This window comes from Oryza brachyantha, chromosome 9, assembly GCF_000231095.2.
Source record: "Oryza brachyantha chromosome 9, ObraRS2, whole genome shotgun sequence".
In the NCBI taxonomy this organism is placed as follows: Eukaryota; Viridiplantae; Streptophyta; class Magnoliopsida; order Poales; family Poaceae; genus Oryza; species Oryza brachyantha.
In genome coordinates, this window is record NC_023171.2 from 13,352,126 (window position 1) to 13,366,436 (window position 14,311).

Here is a 14,311-nt window from a genome sequence, read left to right on the forward strand (position 1 = left end):
TCCTTGCCACTAGTATCCACCTCCGTGCACTAGTTAAAAGGCCTTCTCCTAACCCTAGCCGCCACCTCCTTTCTTAGTGCTTGCACCCTCAACATGGAGGACAATCCCATGTGCCGCCTCTCGTTGTCGGGCAGCAGAAGCGGCGAGCTCCAGCCTCCCATGGTGCCGCCATGCATCCCCTCCATCGTCGATCTCCTCTCCGACCATGATCTCCCCTCATCAGTTAGCTTGTCTCCGTTCCACCCTATGCCTGTTTGTTTCAACTCTTTAAGAGGGCCAGGTTTCTTCCACTATCATGTGCCCTCGCCGCCGAATCCTTCGGCAGGAGGCATCGACGACGAGTCCCATCACATCCGCACGTTCTCGGATGCCCCTTTTTGCTCCATGAATTCCATTTATCTACCCGGGTCAATAGATATACCCTTTACCCCATCTTTGGTAGGATTCAATCAAGGGATGTATGGCCAGCCACCGGTTTTGGCAGGGCATAAGAAGTCACAGAGTGACAGCACTGTGGGATTTTCGCAAGAAAACCTGCAATTGTCACTTGCAGCACCGGTTAAGATGGAGGTTACCATGATTCAGGAGCATCAATCAAGGGGCATGATGGTCACCACCCCCGACAACCTCGTTGACTCAAACAAGGTACAATATTTTAATGTTTCCTATAGTACTCCCCACAACTTTTTATTTATTATATCACTATTTTTAGATAATAGAAGTTTTATTGAACTCGATCAATTTCATCAAGGTGATATAATTGTTCTGAGAACATTATATCACTATTATTTATGCTATTCTTCAGCTTGTATTTGGTTCTTTACTTTACAAGGGCAACATTTTCTATGGTGCCACCATTTCTACTCCTACATTATTGGATTGTACTTTTATTCAATATGTAAAGTTGCATCTGCTGATGAGTCATTATACAATAATGATAGTGAGCTAATTACTCTACACTTGTTACCACTTACCAGGGCCTGATCCTGCGCGGCTCCCCCAGCAATGGCAGCCGAGAGCAGATTGAACAGGAGAACACGCCTATTGGACGCACCGTGAACGGCAGCATGCCTCGCCATCGCCGCACCTCGTCGATGAACAGCAGCTTCATGACAAGGAACCTTGATCTTCGCCTTGGAGCCATGGGCAACGAATTGCTCGACTCCCGGCCGCCGCCATCTGCAGGGGCAGGCGCCGGCGGCAGCTTGACGCAGGGTGGAAGAAGGTCCATCGGTGGCAGCGACACCGCTCTCGTCGCTGCGAATGTCAGCAGTGGGAAATTCAGTGAGGCCGAGACGAAGACGATCATGGAGAGTGAGCACCTCTCGGAGCTCATGCTGACTGATCCGAAGAAGGTCAAGAGGTGCGAAACTAGCTTCGTTCAAGTCTGCAAAATTTGATCATGTGTGTTCTAATTCGTTGCTGAATTTTATCATGTTGCTGCGTAATTTTTCGTTTCAGGATTCTGAACAACAGGAAATCTGCTGCGAGGTCCAAGGAGCGCAAGCTGAAGCACAAGATTGCGCTTGAACGCAAGGTGCAGCTGCTGCAGATGGAGCTCACTAAGTTCTATGAACAATTGGCAGTGTTGCAGGTTTGTTCGTCTCTTGAGATTGTGGTCATTCCGGTTTGGAGTTTTTGATCATCTCAGTTGCTGATGTAGTGTTTTTTGCAGAGGGAATGCACTGAGCTTTTAGCTGAAAACAATGAACTGGAAATCAGGTTACAGGCAGTAAGGCGTCAAGCACAGATCAGTCAGGGTAAGCTCCCTTTCCTTGTTTACCAACATTTATTTGTTCTTTTTTCTTTCAAATGGTGATTGAAATATATGGTAGCCTTGCAATCAAAACATGATTCCATATATGTTGGATCCCAATGCAAGATTGCCAAACAGGCATGTCTATGCTTGCATGAATAGGTTACTACACTTTGTATCACAACACATGGTGATCGTACTAGATGCCTTGATGGTAATATAACTTCCCATTAGCTACTGGATTGAGTGGATTCAAATGTGAGATGCATACTCTTGCTTTATCTTTTCACATCTTTCCTGCTTTGCTGGTCATGTCGTAGATTTAACTCTGTATTCATTAACTTGGTTTAAGAATTTCCCTTAAATTTTCAACCTGTTGTCCCGACGTGCTTGTTTTTTTTAAGGCTTGCTTGTCCCAGACAGCTCAGCGACTTATGTTCACAACAGCTTAAGTTCTACTTGGGTCTTGTTCGAAGAGTTTAAGATTCTTAGAAGCAATCGATCATAGTATTAAAAAGTTGGGTTTTTTAGCTTCTGACTTGTAGGTCATTTTATGGACTTTACAACTATAAATTCTTAGAATTTAGATAAACATATAGACTGTTTAGAGGATCTTCTAACCTCTCCTCTAAATAGGACATTAGTTCGATATTCATGCACTAAGACTCAAACTCTTATTGTTAGATTTTTTTTTCCTTTGGCTTAGTCAGTGACTAGTTCTAGATGTTTGCCTTTGCATAAACTCTAATGCTTAGTCTTATTGACTTAAACTTTTAATCTTATTTTTTGGCTTATATGATTTATATGACTCTCTTTGTTTAGTCTTAGACCTATTAAGTTAAGTTTTTAAGCTGACTTTTCAGTTTATATGGTTTAAAAGTTTTAAATTAAATGATAGGGTGCTATCTCTACTCCAAATAAGCCAAAAAGCTACTCAAACATGGCCAAAAAGTGACTTGTAGCTTTAAAAAGCCTAATAAAAAAGTTATTTGCTTGTTTAAGCTTATGTCTTTTGGCTTAAAAGTCGGATCATAAAGCCATCTTTATTTAGGCTAGGCTTATTGGCGTAAGTTTTTAAGCTAGCTTTTTAGCTTATATGGTTTATAAGCAGGTGGCTTAAAAGATTTAAATTTAATGAGAATGTGTTATATCTATTCCAAATAAGCCAAAAAAGCTACTCAAACCTAGCTTTTGACTTAATAGTGTAAGTGTGGCTTATGACTTTTAAAAAGCTTAATAAAAAAAGTTGTTTACTTATTTAGGGTTATGACTTTTGCCTTAAAAGCATGTTTATAAGCTAAACAAAGAGGGCCTTATCCCAAATAAAGAGCCTATGGCTCCACTTTTGGGGACTTAGGCTTAGTGGTTCAAGCTTTTAAGTTGATTTTTTAAGTGTTGGCTTTAAAGCTTCAAATAAATGGTAGGATGTTACCTTTGTTCCAAATAAACTAAAAAAGCTACTCAAATCTAGCTTTTGGATTAAGCGTGTAAGGGTGGCTTATGACTTTAAAAAAACATTGAAAATGTGCTTCTTAGTTTAGGCTTATGCTTTTTTGCTTAAAAGTTGATTTATAGGCCCAAACAAAGAGGAGTTGTTGGCTTAAAAGCTTCAAGTGTAAGAGTGGGGTGATACATCAACTTCAAATAAGCTAAAAAACTACTTGCGCCTAACTTTTGTCTTAATGGTAGAAGAGTGACTTATGGCTTTAAAAACTAATAAAAAGGTTATTTGTTTGTTTAGCTTATACTTTTTAGCTTAAAAGTTGCCTTATAAGTCTAAACAAAGAGGGCCTAAATTTTGGTCATTGACAAGTGACGACAAACGTTAGTTCTACGAAATATTATTGCGCAAGTGTTTTACTCCCTTTTTTGCATAGCCATCATCAGTTGACCTCTATGGAAAAAGTTCATTTTACCCTTATAGGTGCAATATCAGCCTAACAAGTACGGAGTACTTTAGATATTCTAAGGATAAAACGTGGAAAATAAATATAGATTTAACTCTTTATTCATTAACTTGGCACAAGAATTTTGCATTGAATTGTACTGGCTTCTTCTCTGGATGTGTTTGTCTCGTTAATTTTATTTTTCAAGAATTGCTTGCTATGGCTTGAGTTCTGCCTAGCTAACATCCATGCACTACAGCCCAGAATGTATCACTAGAATTCCTTTTCTTTGGCTTATTTAGGCATGGTTTGAAGCATCTGAAGATTTTGATTTTTTTATTGTTTACTTTTACAACTATTTAACGGTATAAACGGCAAAGTTGGAACTTTGCTTTACAATGATCAAATGGTGAACTATTGTATAAAAGTTTTTCACACAAAATGCACCATTTTTAGACGCTTGGGAAATGTGTCCATGCAAAATCTAAAATTTGCAGTAGAAAAAAAACGGGGCCTAGTCATTAATTTACCGTGTAGGATTTTTTTTAAAAAAATTCAGTCACTAATTTAACATTGGTTATCTATCTGTATCCAGCTATATATGATGCAACGGCAGCTGAGGGGATTCGATTTGCTGTTCTTGCTGGGTTAATCAATGATCCTCGTCAAGTGCCAGATGTTTCACACCTACAAATGAGCACTCAGATGATCCAACAACTGCTGCAGCCGCAACCATCACAAACCCAGCAAAATCAGCCACAAGAAAGCTGGAAATTTTGGGGTGATTCGTTATAGGAGACTTCTGAAAGGGGAATTTCATACTGCAGATTCCAACATGGAGGAGAAAAAACATATGCCATGGACTGATGGACAATGTTTCGCTTTAGGATAATATATATATATATATATATATATATATATATATATATATATATATATATATATATATATATATATTCATCTACTGAGTTTAGTGCTACAGCTATTTTCCAAAAAGTTTGGTGATACTTGTGCGGTTTTTTTAATGTAAAAGGTGCCTGAATGGCTGAATCTGTACCATTTGTTTTAGAATCATCAAATTCATTTTGTGGTACTTCTTGTAGCATCCTCTGATGTTTCAGTTCTCGTTGGTCATTGTGAGGGAGAAGGGCAACACTTCGGTACATATTACTTGTAGTATAATACTGCCAATAGAATTAATCTTGTCCATTGATTTAAAAGGGTATTTTTATACTTTGATTAATATTTGATTTGTATTTATTATTTTTTATCACATTATGCATGGATCAAAAAAGCCCAGCAAGGCCCACTTGCTATTACCGTAAAAAAGACGATATTGCCCTCTCAGAATTCTATTACACCTAAAATTGTTGGTTAGTATAATTTAATTACAACCATCCAACAAAATTAGATCAGTGGTCTGAATTAAATTATATTACAAGTAATATGCACCGGAGTCGGCCATGAGGGAGAAATACCTGATATTGATGGTGTAACTTCAGGCATAGAATGTTCCATGAATTTGCAGGAATGGTTGCAACTTTCGCACCATTGCAGCTTGGGGCTTTGCGGTCCTATGGGTTCATTTACCCTTCTTTTTTCTTTAGCAGCAGCGACTTTGTAAATTCTAGCCTGTTTGGAAAACTTAAAATTCTGATAAGCAACTTATTAGAATCTAGAAAAAACGGGTTTTTAAATTTCCCTCTTGTGATTTATTTCCTAGATTCTACAGCTGCATATTCTCGTAATTTAGATATTGTTTAGGGAGCTTCTAATAGACGGAGATTATATAAGAAGCTGTAGCTATCAAAAGCTTCCCAAACATGACATAGTTTGAGTAGGGCTGTATCAGCGTTGTGGTCTCATCATTTTTTTTTTGTCCCTGCGCAAAGCTGATTTTGTCCTTTTGATCATATTAATTAAGCTGTTTTGGTTTGCCTTCCCTCTCCTTCCAAATGAGCAAGCCAAAGAAAATCTAGTTGATTCTCACAAACTTCCAATGTACAAGCATCATGCCACAAAAACACACACAAAGGAGGCCCCCAGAAAACCTAGTGGCAGTCTGGCTGATCATCATCACTGGCCTGACTCTGACATGCAGTAATCAAAGCTGATAGAGCAAGGCCAGACATTGCCAAGAAGAGGCCAAGAAAGCTCATGTTTTCTAGGCAAAACCAGCAGCAGCACAAAACACCTCGCGAGCTAGCTGTAGCTTGCAAGGCGGCGGCGCCGGCGGCGGGTGTTCGGTTCAGCAGCTGGACGCGGCGGCCGGAGCCGGCGATGGCGATGTCTTGCACAGGTCGGCGCGCAGCGCGAGGTTCTCCCGGCGGAGCGCGGTGGCCTTCTCCCTCAGCATCTCGTTCTCGGCCAGGATGCACCTGTTCTCCAGGTAGAGCTTCAGGTTCAGCATCACCATCTCGGCTCCGTCGGATGATCTCCTCGCCGTCTCCCTCCTTCTCAGCCTTAGCCTGCATACATGCAATCGATCCATGGATGGATGGAGGTTTAGCAATAGGATATGTTTATCGTTCGAAACTACCCTTTCCTCCGTTTTATAATATAAAACTGTCTAAATTCATATCTAGACGTATATAAACATAGATGAATCTAGATATAAATAAGAAGTCTTACGGTATGAAACATGGATATATAGAGTATATTCATTCGGAGGTTTTCGCTCATCGTTGAAGAGGTATGTAGCTCATCATTCGTTCGGTTCGACTATGGCTTTACTCTTAAGACTTTTCTTCTTTTTTTTTCATTTACATTGGGTCTATAATAATGGTTGTGTGCATAATAATCTTAGAATAAGAAAAAGTATATGCATGTATGTGACAGCAATACATCTATATCATATATGTAAGCAACAATATCTCTCATCAAATTAGGCAAGTTTTCTTTGAGTGAATCAAATTAAACAAGTTGAGATAGATGCTACTACCTCTTCCTCCTAAGAGTCATGGAGGCATGAGCAGGCTGCTGCTGCTGCTGCTGCTGCTGTCTGAATACAGCTGAAGACGAAGAGAGCTTCTTACTGTTGCAGGAGCCAGAACACATGCTAGCTAGCTGCTGGATATATTGTTTGCTCCTAGATTCCAGTCATCTGTGGAGCTCAAGGAGTTTGGAATGATCCGAGCAATTGCAGATAACATGGTATATATAACATGGCTTTAGCCATGGTGATAGATAGCTTTTAGGTTTTTGTTTGGTGGTGCATGCACACATTGACATGACAGCATGTGAAGGAGATAGGGGCAGCAGGCAGCCTCTCCATCATGGTGCATGGACTGTGGATGGCCAATGGATCTTCCAAGCATTAATCATTTACTACCATATTTCACCAAAAAGGAGAGTGAAGAATTCAAATATGATTTCTTGATTTATTTTCTTTGGATACTAAAGGAGCTCATTTGATGAGAAGTGGTCTCCTTTTTGAGAAGAGGAGTTTGGATAGCAGAAGATGACAGAAGATGAGAATCGTCTCAGACTTTCAGCAGGAACCTCCTTCAGTGATAAGTAAAGAAATAGTTCCATTTCCATTATATATATTTTTTTCCTGTGGAAATCTTTTTTTTAATCAAAAGTGGATGAAAGAAGTCAAAATCATCTGAAGGGGAAATGGCTGAATTGCTGCTATTATAATATTATTGATTCCTGGGCAGAGTGTCTGCACCCATGATGAAGCTTTAGAGTTTTCTTGGTACTCAAATGCATGACACACTAGAAGTCAAAATGCTTTCAAGCATTTCATTCTTTTTGCTCACTTGTTTCTTCGCTAAAATGATACCTCGACAACTTTTTCCTCTTCCTCTCTCTGTAGAGACTCCAGAGAGAGAATCTATTCCGTAATAGAGACAATATATGCCATCTTTCTTCAGCATTGCTGCTGGATTTCTGCACTGTTTCAGCACAACAGGTGTGCCTATCAGCCTAATAGGAATTCCATTCTCTGTGAAGCTGCTCTACTACTGCAAGCCTGAAAGTGATCACTCGCCGCTGTTTCTGCCAACTTGAGAGGCCAGAATTTCCATGAGAGAGAGAGAGAGGCCCTCCCTGAAAGTCATTCTTCCATGAGAGAGCAGGCACACCAAGGATCTATTATTCATCGCCATCACGAACCATCATGGAAAGGAGAGAATCTTTTTGAGAGAAAACTTGGAGCAAAGAAGACACTCTGGGCCACTGCCTCCCAGCCTTGGCCAAAAGTTGCACTCATTGCTCACACACAGCAGCAAGCAGCTAGACACACAAATGGCACAAATGCTTATGCTCTGCACCTCAAGATGATCAGCTGCACTTGTGTTGTGCTTACCTTTGAGCGAGCTGCTCCATCCGATGCCCGATGCCGTCCCGGCGGTTCCGATGCGTGACACGTCGTCTCGCTTCCTGCGTCCACTCATGCAATCCATGCCTACCCATTGTGGAGGTTTCATTCCGATGCCTGACCTTCCAGCACAAGTCATTGCTGCTGCAAATTTGGACATTGACACCGGCTTGCCGGTCCATGAACCTGGTTCACCACTGCAAGTGTTGCCAATGAGCATGTGAATCATGGACTATAATAGGTAGAGGTATCATGATTCATGAACACACACACGAACACATACCTCATCCAGCAACAGCAGGGAGTGTCTGATATTGGTTCAGGGTTACCATGATGAAGCCACATGCCAAGAGCATCTCGAGGTGAAGGACAGGTGCTTTGGCACCTTTTGGAGTAAGGTTTGGTTAAATGATCATGAGCAGATGAAGCTTGCACATCAAGTGTTCAAAACAGTTGAAAATGAGATGAGGCATGGGAGGTGAGGTAAACTTTCTTCTTATCTGAGTCAATACACTCATTATCTAGAAATTTTGAGTCAAATAGTCAACACACAAATTTCAGGGTGCTGCAGAACTGATAAATACAAAACAACGGCTCTTTCAGTCTGGTCACAAATCATCTCTTCTTAAGTAGCCGTGAGCCTTTCAGAAGCTTTCATTGTCTGTGTTCTCGGAGTTATCATTCACAATTTAAGTCGGGCGTATTTTGACATTCTCAAGAAGCTTCCACCTAACAGATAGATGGTGCAACTATAAGTAATCCATTTTCAGAAGTATCATATATTTTACAACAATCAGTTACTGGCACAAGAGCTTCTAAATTCATGTACCTATGAACTTTTTGAGCTTTCCTGGGACGCTTTGAAGATGCGAAATGCAGCTATGCACATTGTAATGTTACCAATCACTGTTAGAGCACCTTGGAGAGCTACAAGCACCTGCAGACAGTTTCCAGGAAAATAAACAGTATCACAAAGGGATAGAACGTGAGCAGGAGAATTATCAGAAACACTAATTGCATTATACTATCGTCTGTTTTTACAATAACAGAGTTAAATCACAAGTTTTACAGTAACCTGCGGAAAAGAACTGTGGAGAACAGTTTCACCGTCTAATCATCTAAGTTTTCATGTGCATTGATTTGGAGGCAAATAGGGAATGGACCCATTAACATGTCAAGATAGGCCAAGCAATGAAGTGATATTCAAAAGTGGGAAAAAGTTACAAAACATGGGGAATCAAATGATGATAATGTTGATGAACAGAAAAAAAAAGGAACCACTAGTTTCAACGCGAGGGATTTATCTTACTTCAAGAGACTCCGAATTATAGAAGAAATGCCACGTGCAAGCGCACATCGCTCCACCAAGAAGTGGAACCTATTATACAGAAAATGCAAATCTGAGAAGTTCACAAACATCATAAAGTATAAGCGGTTAAAAAAAAACTATGTAGTAGATGCCACACATCAGTAAATTTGTAAACACATGCAACTACCATATACAAGACCTTAGTACAGCATTCATGTAACCATATATCAATACATAACTATGTACTAGATGCCACACATTAGTAAATACAAAACTATGTACTAGATGTCACACATTAGCAGGGGTTCTTGCAGGATTAGATCCACTTAAAAACAACAAAACCATCCCTATCTGAGTCGCTGCATCTCAACATGAGCATGAACTCACTTTGCACATTTAGCAACACAAAATTTCATGTGCAGACTGAGTAATTAGTTAGCAAGTACTATCCTTTATCCAATTCGCGCTCACCATTCCCCAAGAAAGGCCTTTCCAGCCCTTGATCCCCGTCCTCTCCCCGTAGTCCCAGACCAGCGCCATGGCCGCCACCCTGCAGCGATTCAGACAAGACAGGCAGCGATCGATCCCCTCATCTTTTTTGCAGCCGCAGAAGCAGAGAACCCGTTCGTTCGTTCGTTCGGGCGGATGTAGGTAGGTAGGTAGGTGGTCGTACCACTCGGCGACGCTGGAGACGTGGACGGTCCAGGTGGGCAGCGAGAGCGCGTTCGCCGGCTCGGCCAGCGCCGCGGCGAGCGCCGGCGGCGAGGCGGCCGCGGCCGCGGCCACGGCCGTGGCGGCGAAGGCCACGCCGCCCGCCAGGGGCGCCGCGGAAGGCGGCCGCCGTGTCGGCGGCGGCGGCGGCGGAGGAGGAGCGCGCGCTGCGGCTGCTGCTACGACGAGCCAAAAAGCCGCCATTGGATGGATGGGGAGGCCGGCTGAGAGGATTTTTGTACGGAGTAGCTCTACACGTGTGCTACGTCTGTATACGTATCCGTAGGTGTACAATTGTAGTGCTCTCTAGGTTTTATATTAGAAGACGTTTTAATTGTTAAGCTAAATATATTTAGTTTTAATTAAGGTGTAAAAACACGTAGTAATATTTTTGACTCAAGACAAATGTGCTGCCAAAATATGATCAATGTTGAATTTAATAGGCATAATTTGGTACTGTAGATGATGCTACTGTCTTTATATGAATTTGGTCTAACTTAAAAAAAGTTTTGACTTAGAAACATTGAGAAAAAGGTCCTGATTAACATTGAGAAACATTGGCCTATTCTTTTCGGCTTATAAATAAATTACTAAATGGTATGATTATCACGAGCATGCTTCTCAATATCCTAGATGGTATGACTTTTTGCAAAAGATTTCTTATACTATTTAAGTTTCTTAGGACAATATTTTAACGCAACTTTTAAAATAGTTAGCCCATTCATTATACCCTCAAAATATTACCACAAAATTAGATAATCTATCAGACAAAAATAACCACGTCAAAGTGGGGCAGAAAATTCAAGCCAGTATGGAAATATTCCAAATGCTGGGAAAATCGTCAGGGATGAATTCAAACGGATCAACCAGACCTGCCGTTTTCCACTTCTTCCTCCTTTTCTTTTCCTTCTACTGAAATAAATGATGTTACAGAGATCCTTCCATATAAATGTTTATAATCCTAGCTGCACTGGGGGTTTGGTACAACTTGAAAAATCTTGGTTAAGTTCAGAACAGGAACAAGAAAAGAGTACCACAGCGAAAGAAAGTGAGAAGTGTACAGAGCTGTGGTGCACATGGTTTCAAATTTGTCTACTCCTAGCCATATACCACCTGCAGTTCTCACGTCCAGCAGACACTGAATTTGTGATTGGCTGCTCTTCATGATGATGCAGTTAGACGGGAAAAAAATTTCAGAATATTTTTCATCATGTGAATACTGAATACTGCTTTGTAGAAGAGACTTGAGAGACTTCAAGATGAACTATGCTTTTGTTCTCTTGGACCATACCATAACAAGAGCAAACCCCATTAGGGACATCAGCACAACCTGCAGAAGGTGGTGTCAGTCGGTTTAGCAATTTTTCAGATGCAAGATACAACAATGAAGTAATGATACTGCAGGAAAACAAATATAGTTGACAATAGTAAATCCATAAGAATTGAAATCTGAAATGTTGATGCCATCAAAAACACAAGTTACTCCATGAAACAGTTCCGAGATTACGCGACAGCAATATATGAAAACTCATGGCTGTTCCCTAGATGGAAATCACGTAGGTCACATCAGACAAAGATAAACCAGTACAAGACTAAACATTAATGGTTGACTCCTGAGATAAAAGCAAGTAAGCAACAAAGTGAGATAAAGCAAACATACGGATATGGCCGGGGGCACTCCCACTAGTGGGTCTGGGAAGAACCTGTTTGCTAAAGCAAGAGCAAGAAGGCTACTTTGCATTCCTGTATGGCAAATAGGTGAGAGTGAGGCAACAGCAGAAATTGCAAATGACATATCCAAATCCAACTAGGAACTGTGTATACCTGTCTCAAAAGATACAGTTCTCTGCAGTGCCTTTACATCTGCTGACTTGCGAAACCAAGTACCAGCAAGATGATATCCAGCTACAAAACATGTTGTATGGAATGCAAAAAGGAGAAGCACTGTGGCTAGTCCAAATGGTGACAAAACAGCCTTAATATTTATGGCCAATGGCGAACCAACACATAAAGCAGTCACAAAAACCGATAGTGGAGGGAGAAATGGCTGAATAGCTGAACAGAGCCATGGAATATATCTTCGTATCATCAAGAAACAAGAGGTTAAACATATTATTAAATAATCTTAAGTGAATGCAAATGAATAAAGTCAGACAATCAAGAACAAAAACATATATTAAGCATCTAAGAGAACTGTAAGGTGTAGAACAGATTACTTATACTTTCAGATATATACAGCAATATAAATACCTATTCAGAAGCAATCCGGCTGCAATTGGAGCAACCACTATTTGAACAATACTGGACATCATCCCTTTGACATCCACCGGTAATTTCTTGCCAATAAGAAAGTAGGATAAAGTTGGAGTGACAAAAACAGCAGTAGCTGTTGACAATGATGTCATAACAATGCTGAGGGGGGCCATATGAGGATCTGTCAGGAACGTTGCATAGTTTGATAGTTGTGCTCCACTCACGCATGAAACCAACATGATACCAGCTCCTGAAAAAAATTCCAATTCAGATTTTCTATATAACCATCAATGTTTCTTATGTAAGCATATTAAATACTAGGACAAATTCAAGTCCCTACCTAAAGCAGTAGGAAGATTGAAAACTGTAACTGCAAGAGTGCCAAAAAGGAATCCAAAGAAAGGCTTGATAATAAACTGTCCAACATAACCAGCAGCTATAGCATCTGGTCTTTGTATAGCTTCAATGAAATCGTTAACACTTGAGTTAACACCCACTGCGAACATCAGGAAGCCCAATGCTGGTGCATAATATCTGCCCAGTGCCCCAGTTATTGAAACAGTGAGAGCATAAATAACCAAGTCAAATGTTAAAAAATTAACAGTTCAAATAAGAATAGCCATGTGAATGCATATATAAAAGCTTTTTCAAAAGATAAACAGAAATTTCATGGGAATCAGGAGCAGAAATGAAATGATACAGCAATCACACGTACATCCCTTCTCTGTTATAGTCACTCTCATATAAATCAAAATTGGCCTTTATCAACAAACATAAATCATCGGCATGTTGTTTCAAGGGTGATGTTGTTTTCACCCAATGATCAACTGAATAATTCAGAAGACTACTTGTAATTCGATAACTGAATCCACCTAAACAGTCATCATGTGACTAGCCAAGGAACAAAGCTTCATCTGGCGTGCTGCTAATAGTTAGCACCAAAGATATCAGAGCAACTAAGTGATTAGAAAACAACACATAGATTCTGATATTCAGGTCAAGAACTGAATCAAGTTCAGCGCAAAAACATAGCATGACCGACCTAGTTGTGAACCATGTAAAAGAAGGTGGGTACACCAGAGCAAGAATTGTGCTCCCCAGCACTATGTGGGGAATAATGGTGTTGGCACTCTTCAGAATCTTCAGCAAATCGACGTTGCTCTCCTCCACTATCTGTAAAAGTTACTCCAAGCTATAAATCAAACACCATCGAACTGTCGAAGTGAATACAATTAGTTAACAGATACAAAGCTCACTTAATAGAGCATAAAAAACATCATCAGAATGGCACCTGTGGCGAAGCTAACACATCGTCATCTCCACCAGTGTGATCTTTCTCAAATGAACCGCTCGCACTCGCCCAGACTCGTCCCCTCGCAGCCACTACAGATCCCTGCTCTGCTTGTTTGAATAAATTAATCATGAGAACCAACGAGATTGTGCTATCTTTTGAGCCTCAAAACTCAAATCTTTTAACCAAAGCAGTAAGCTTTTTGATGCAAAGGCAGCGCACTGAATTTATAAAAAGAACAAAAATAATCTAAACTTTTAGTTCCACCAGCGAATCGAACAGATGGGCAAGAGTTTCTTAAGGCTAAACACCCACGACCTCCACGCTCGCTAAACCCACACAGCGAAAAGGGGGGAGCTTTTCAGATCGGAGTAGAGCGCGACGAGCAACCTACGCCGTGAAACGCGCAGCGGCGGGACCGCCGGGGGAGCCAGCGAGACGCGACCCGCCGGACGGGGCGGCCGCCGGTTGCCGGCCAGCGAGCGGACGCCGCCGGCGACGTGGGGCCGCACCAGGACGGCGGCGTTGGGGTCCATTCGACCGCGCGGAGGTGGGTGGGGGTGGTTCATGAACACGGACTTTGCTCGATGACGCAAGGAGGCAGACGACGATTCAGGGATTCAGAGATTTTTGCAGAGAAAGTTGGGAGTTTCGACGAGGACAGGGAAGGAATGGATGGATGGAACAATCATCGATCGATTAGCGACTTCGGATTTGGAATTATCCGGCTAGTTTATGATCGTCCGGCCTCGTTTTGATTTGTTCACGCTCGTAATTCTTG

The 14,311-nt window shown here is 41.2% G+C and overlaps 3 protein-coding genes and 1 pseudogene across 3 annotated transcripts; 1 reads left to right on the forward strand and 3 right to left on the reverse strand.

Moving 5' to 3' along the window:
* The first annotated feature begins 93 nt into the window (after nt 1-93).
* LOC102704176 (bZIP transcription factor 29-like) lies at nt 94-4,437 on the forward strand. Its single transcript, XM_015840940.1, has 6 exons — nt 94-645; nt 978-1,128; nt 1,189-1,363; nt 1,462-1,594; nt 1,676-1,760; nt 4,238-4,437. Exons 1-6 carry the CDS (start codon nt 94-96, stop codon nt 4,435-4,437), a joined length of 1,296 nt encoding a protein of 431 aa, XP_015696426.1.
* A 1,090-nt stretch (nt 4,438-5,527) lies between these two features.
* Nucleotides 5,528-7,553, reverse strand: LOC102712750 (protein LITTLE ZIPPER 2-like). Its single transcript, XM_006660791.3, has 2 exons — nt 6,584-7,553; nt 5,528-6,110 (listed from the first exon to the last, which is right to left on the reverse strand). The coding sequence occupies exons 1-2, from the start codon at nt 6,697-6,699 to the stop codon at nt 5,891-5,893; spliced, it is 336 nt and encodes a 111-aa protein (XP_006660854.1). The 5' UTR covers nt 6,700-7,553; the 3' UTR covers nt 5,528-5,890.
* Nucleotides 7,554-7,647: 94 nt separating this feature from the next.
* LOC107305000 lies at nt 7,648-8,506 on the reverse strand (annotated as a pseudogene).
* Nucleotides 8,446-14,311, reverse strand: LOC102713019 (probable sodium/metabolite cotransporter BASS5, chloroplastic). The gene is made up of 12 exons (XM_006660792.3): nt 13,925-14,311; nt 13,531-13,637; nt 13,282-13,412; nt 12,580-12,773; nt 12,237-12,489; nt 11,811-12,064; nt 11,647-11,729; nt 11,273-11,316; nt 9,747-9,825; nt 9,276-9,344; nt 8,796-8,903; nt 8,446-8,695 (listed from the first exon to the last, which is right to left on the reverse strand). The coding sequence occupies exons 1-11, from the start codon at nt 14,097-14,099 to the stop codon at nt 8,796-8,798; spliced, it is 1,497 nt and encodes a 498-aa protein (XP_006660855.2). The 5' UTR covers nt 14,100-14,311; the 3' UTR covers nt 8,446-8,695.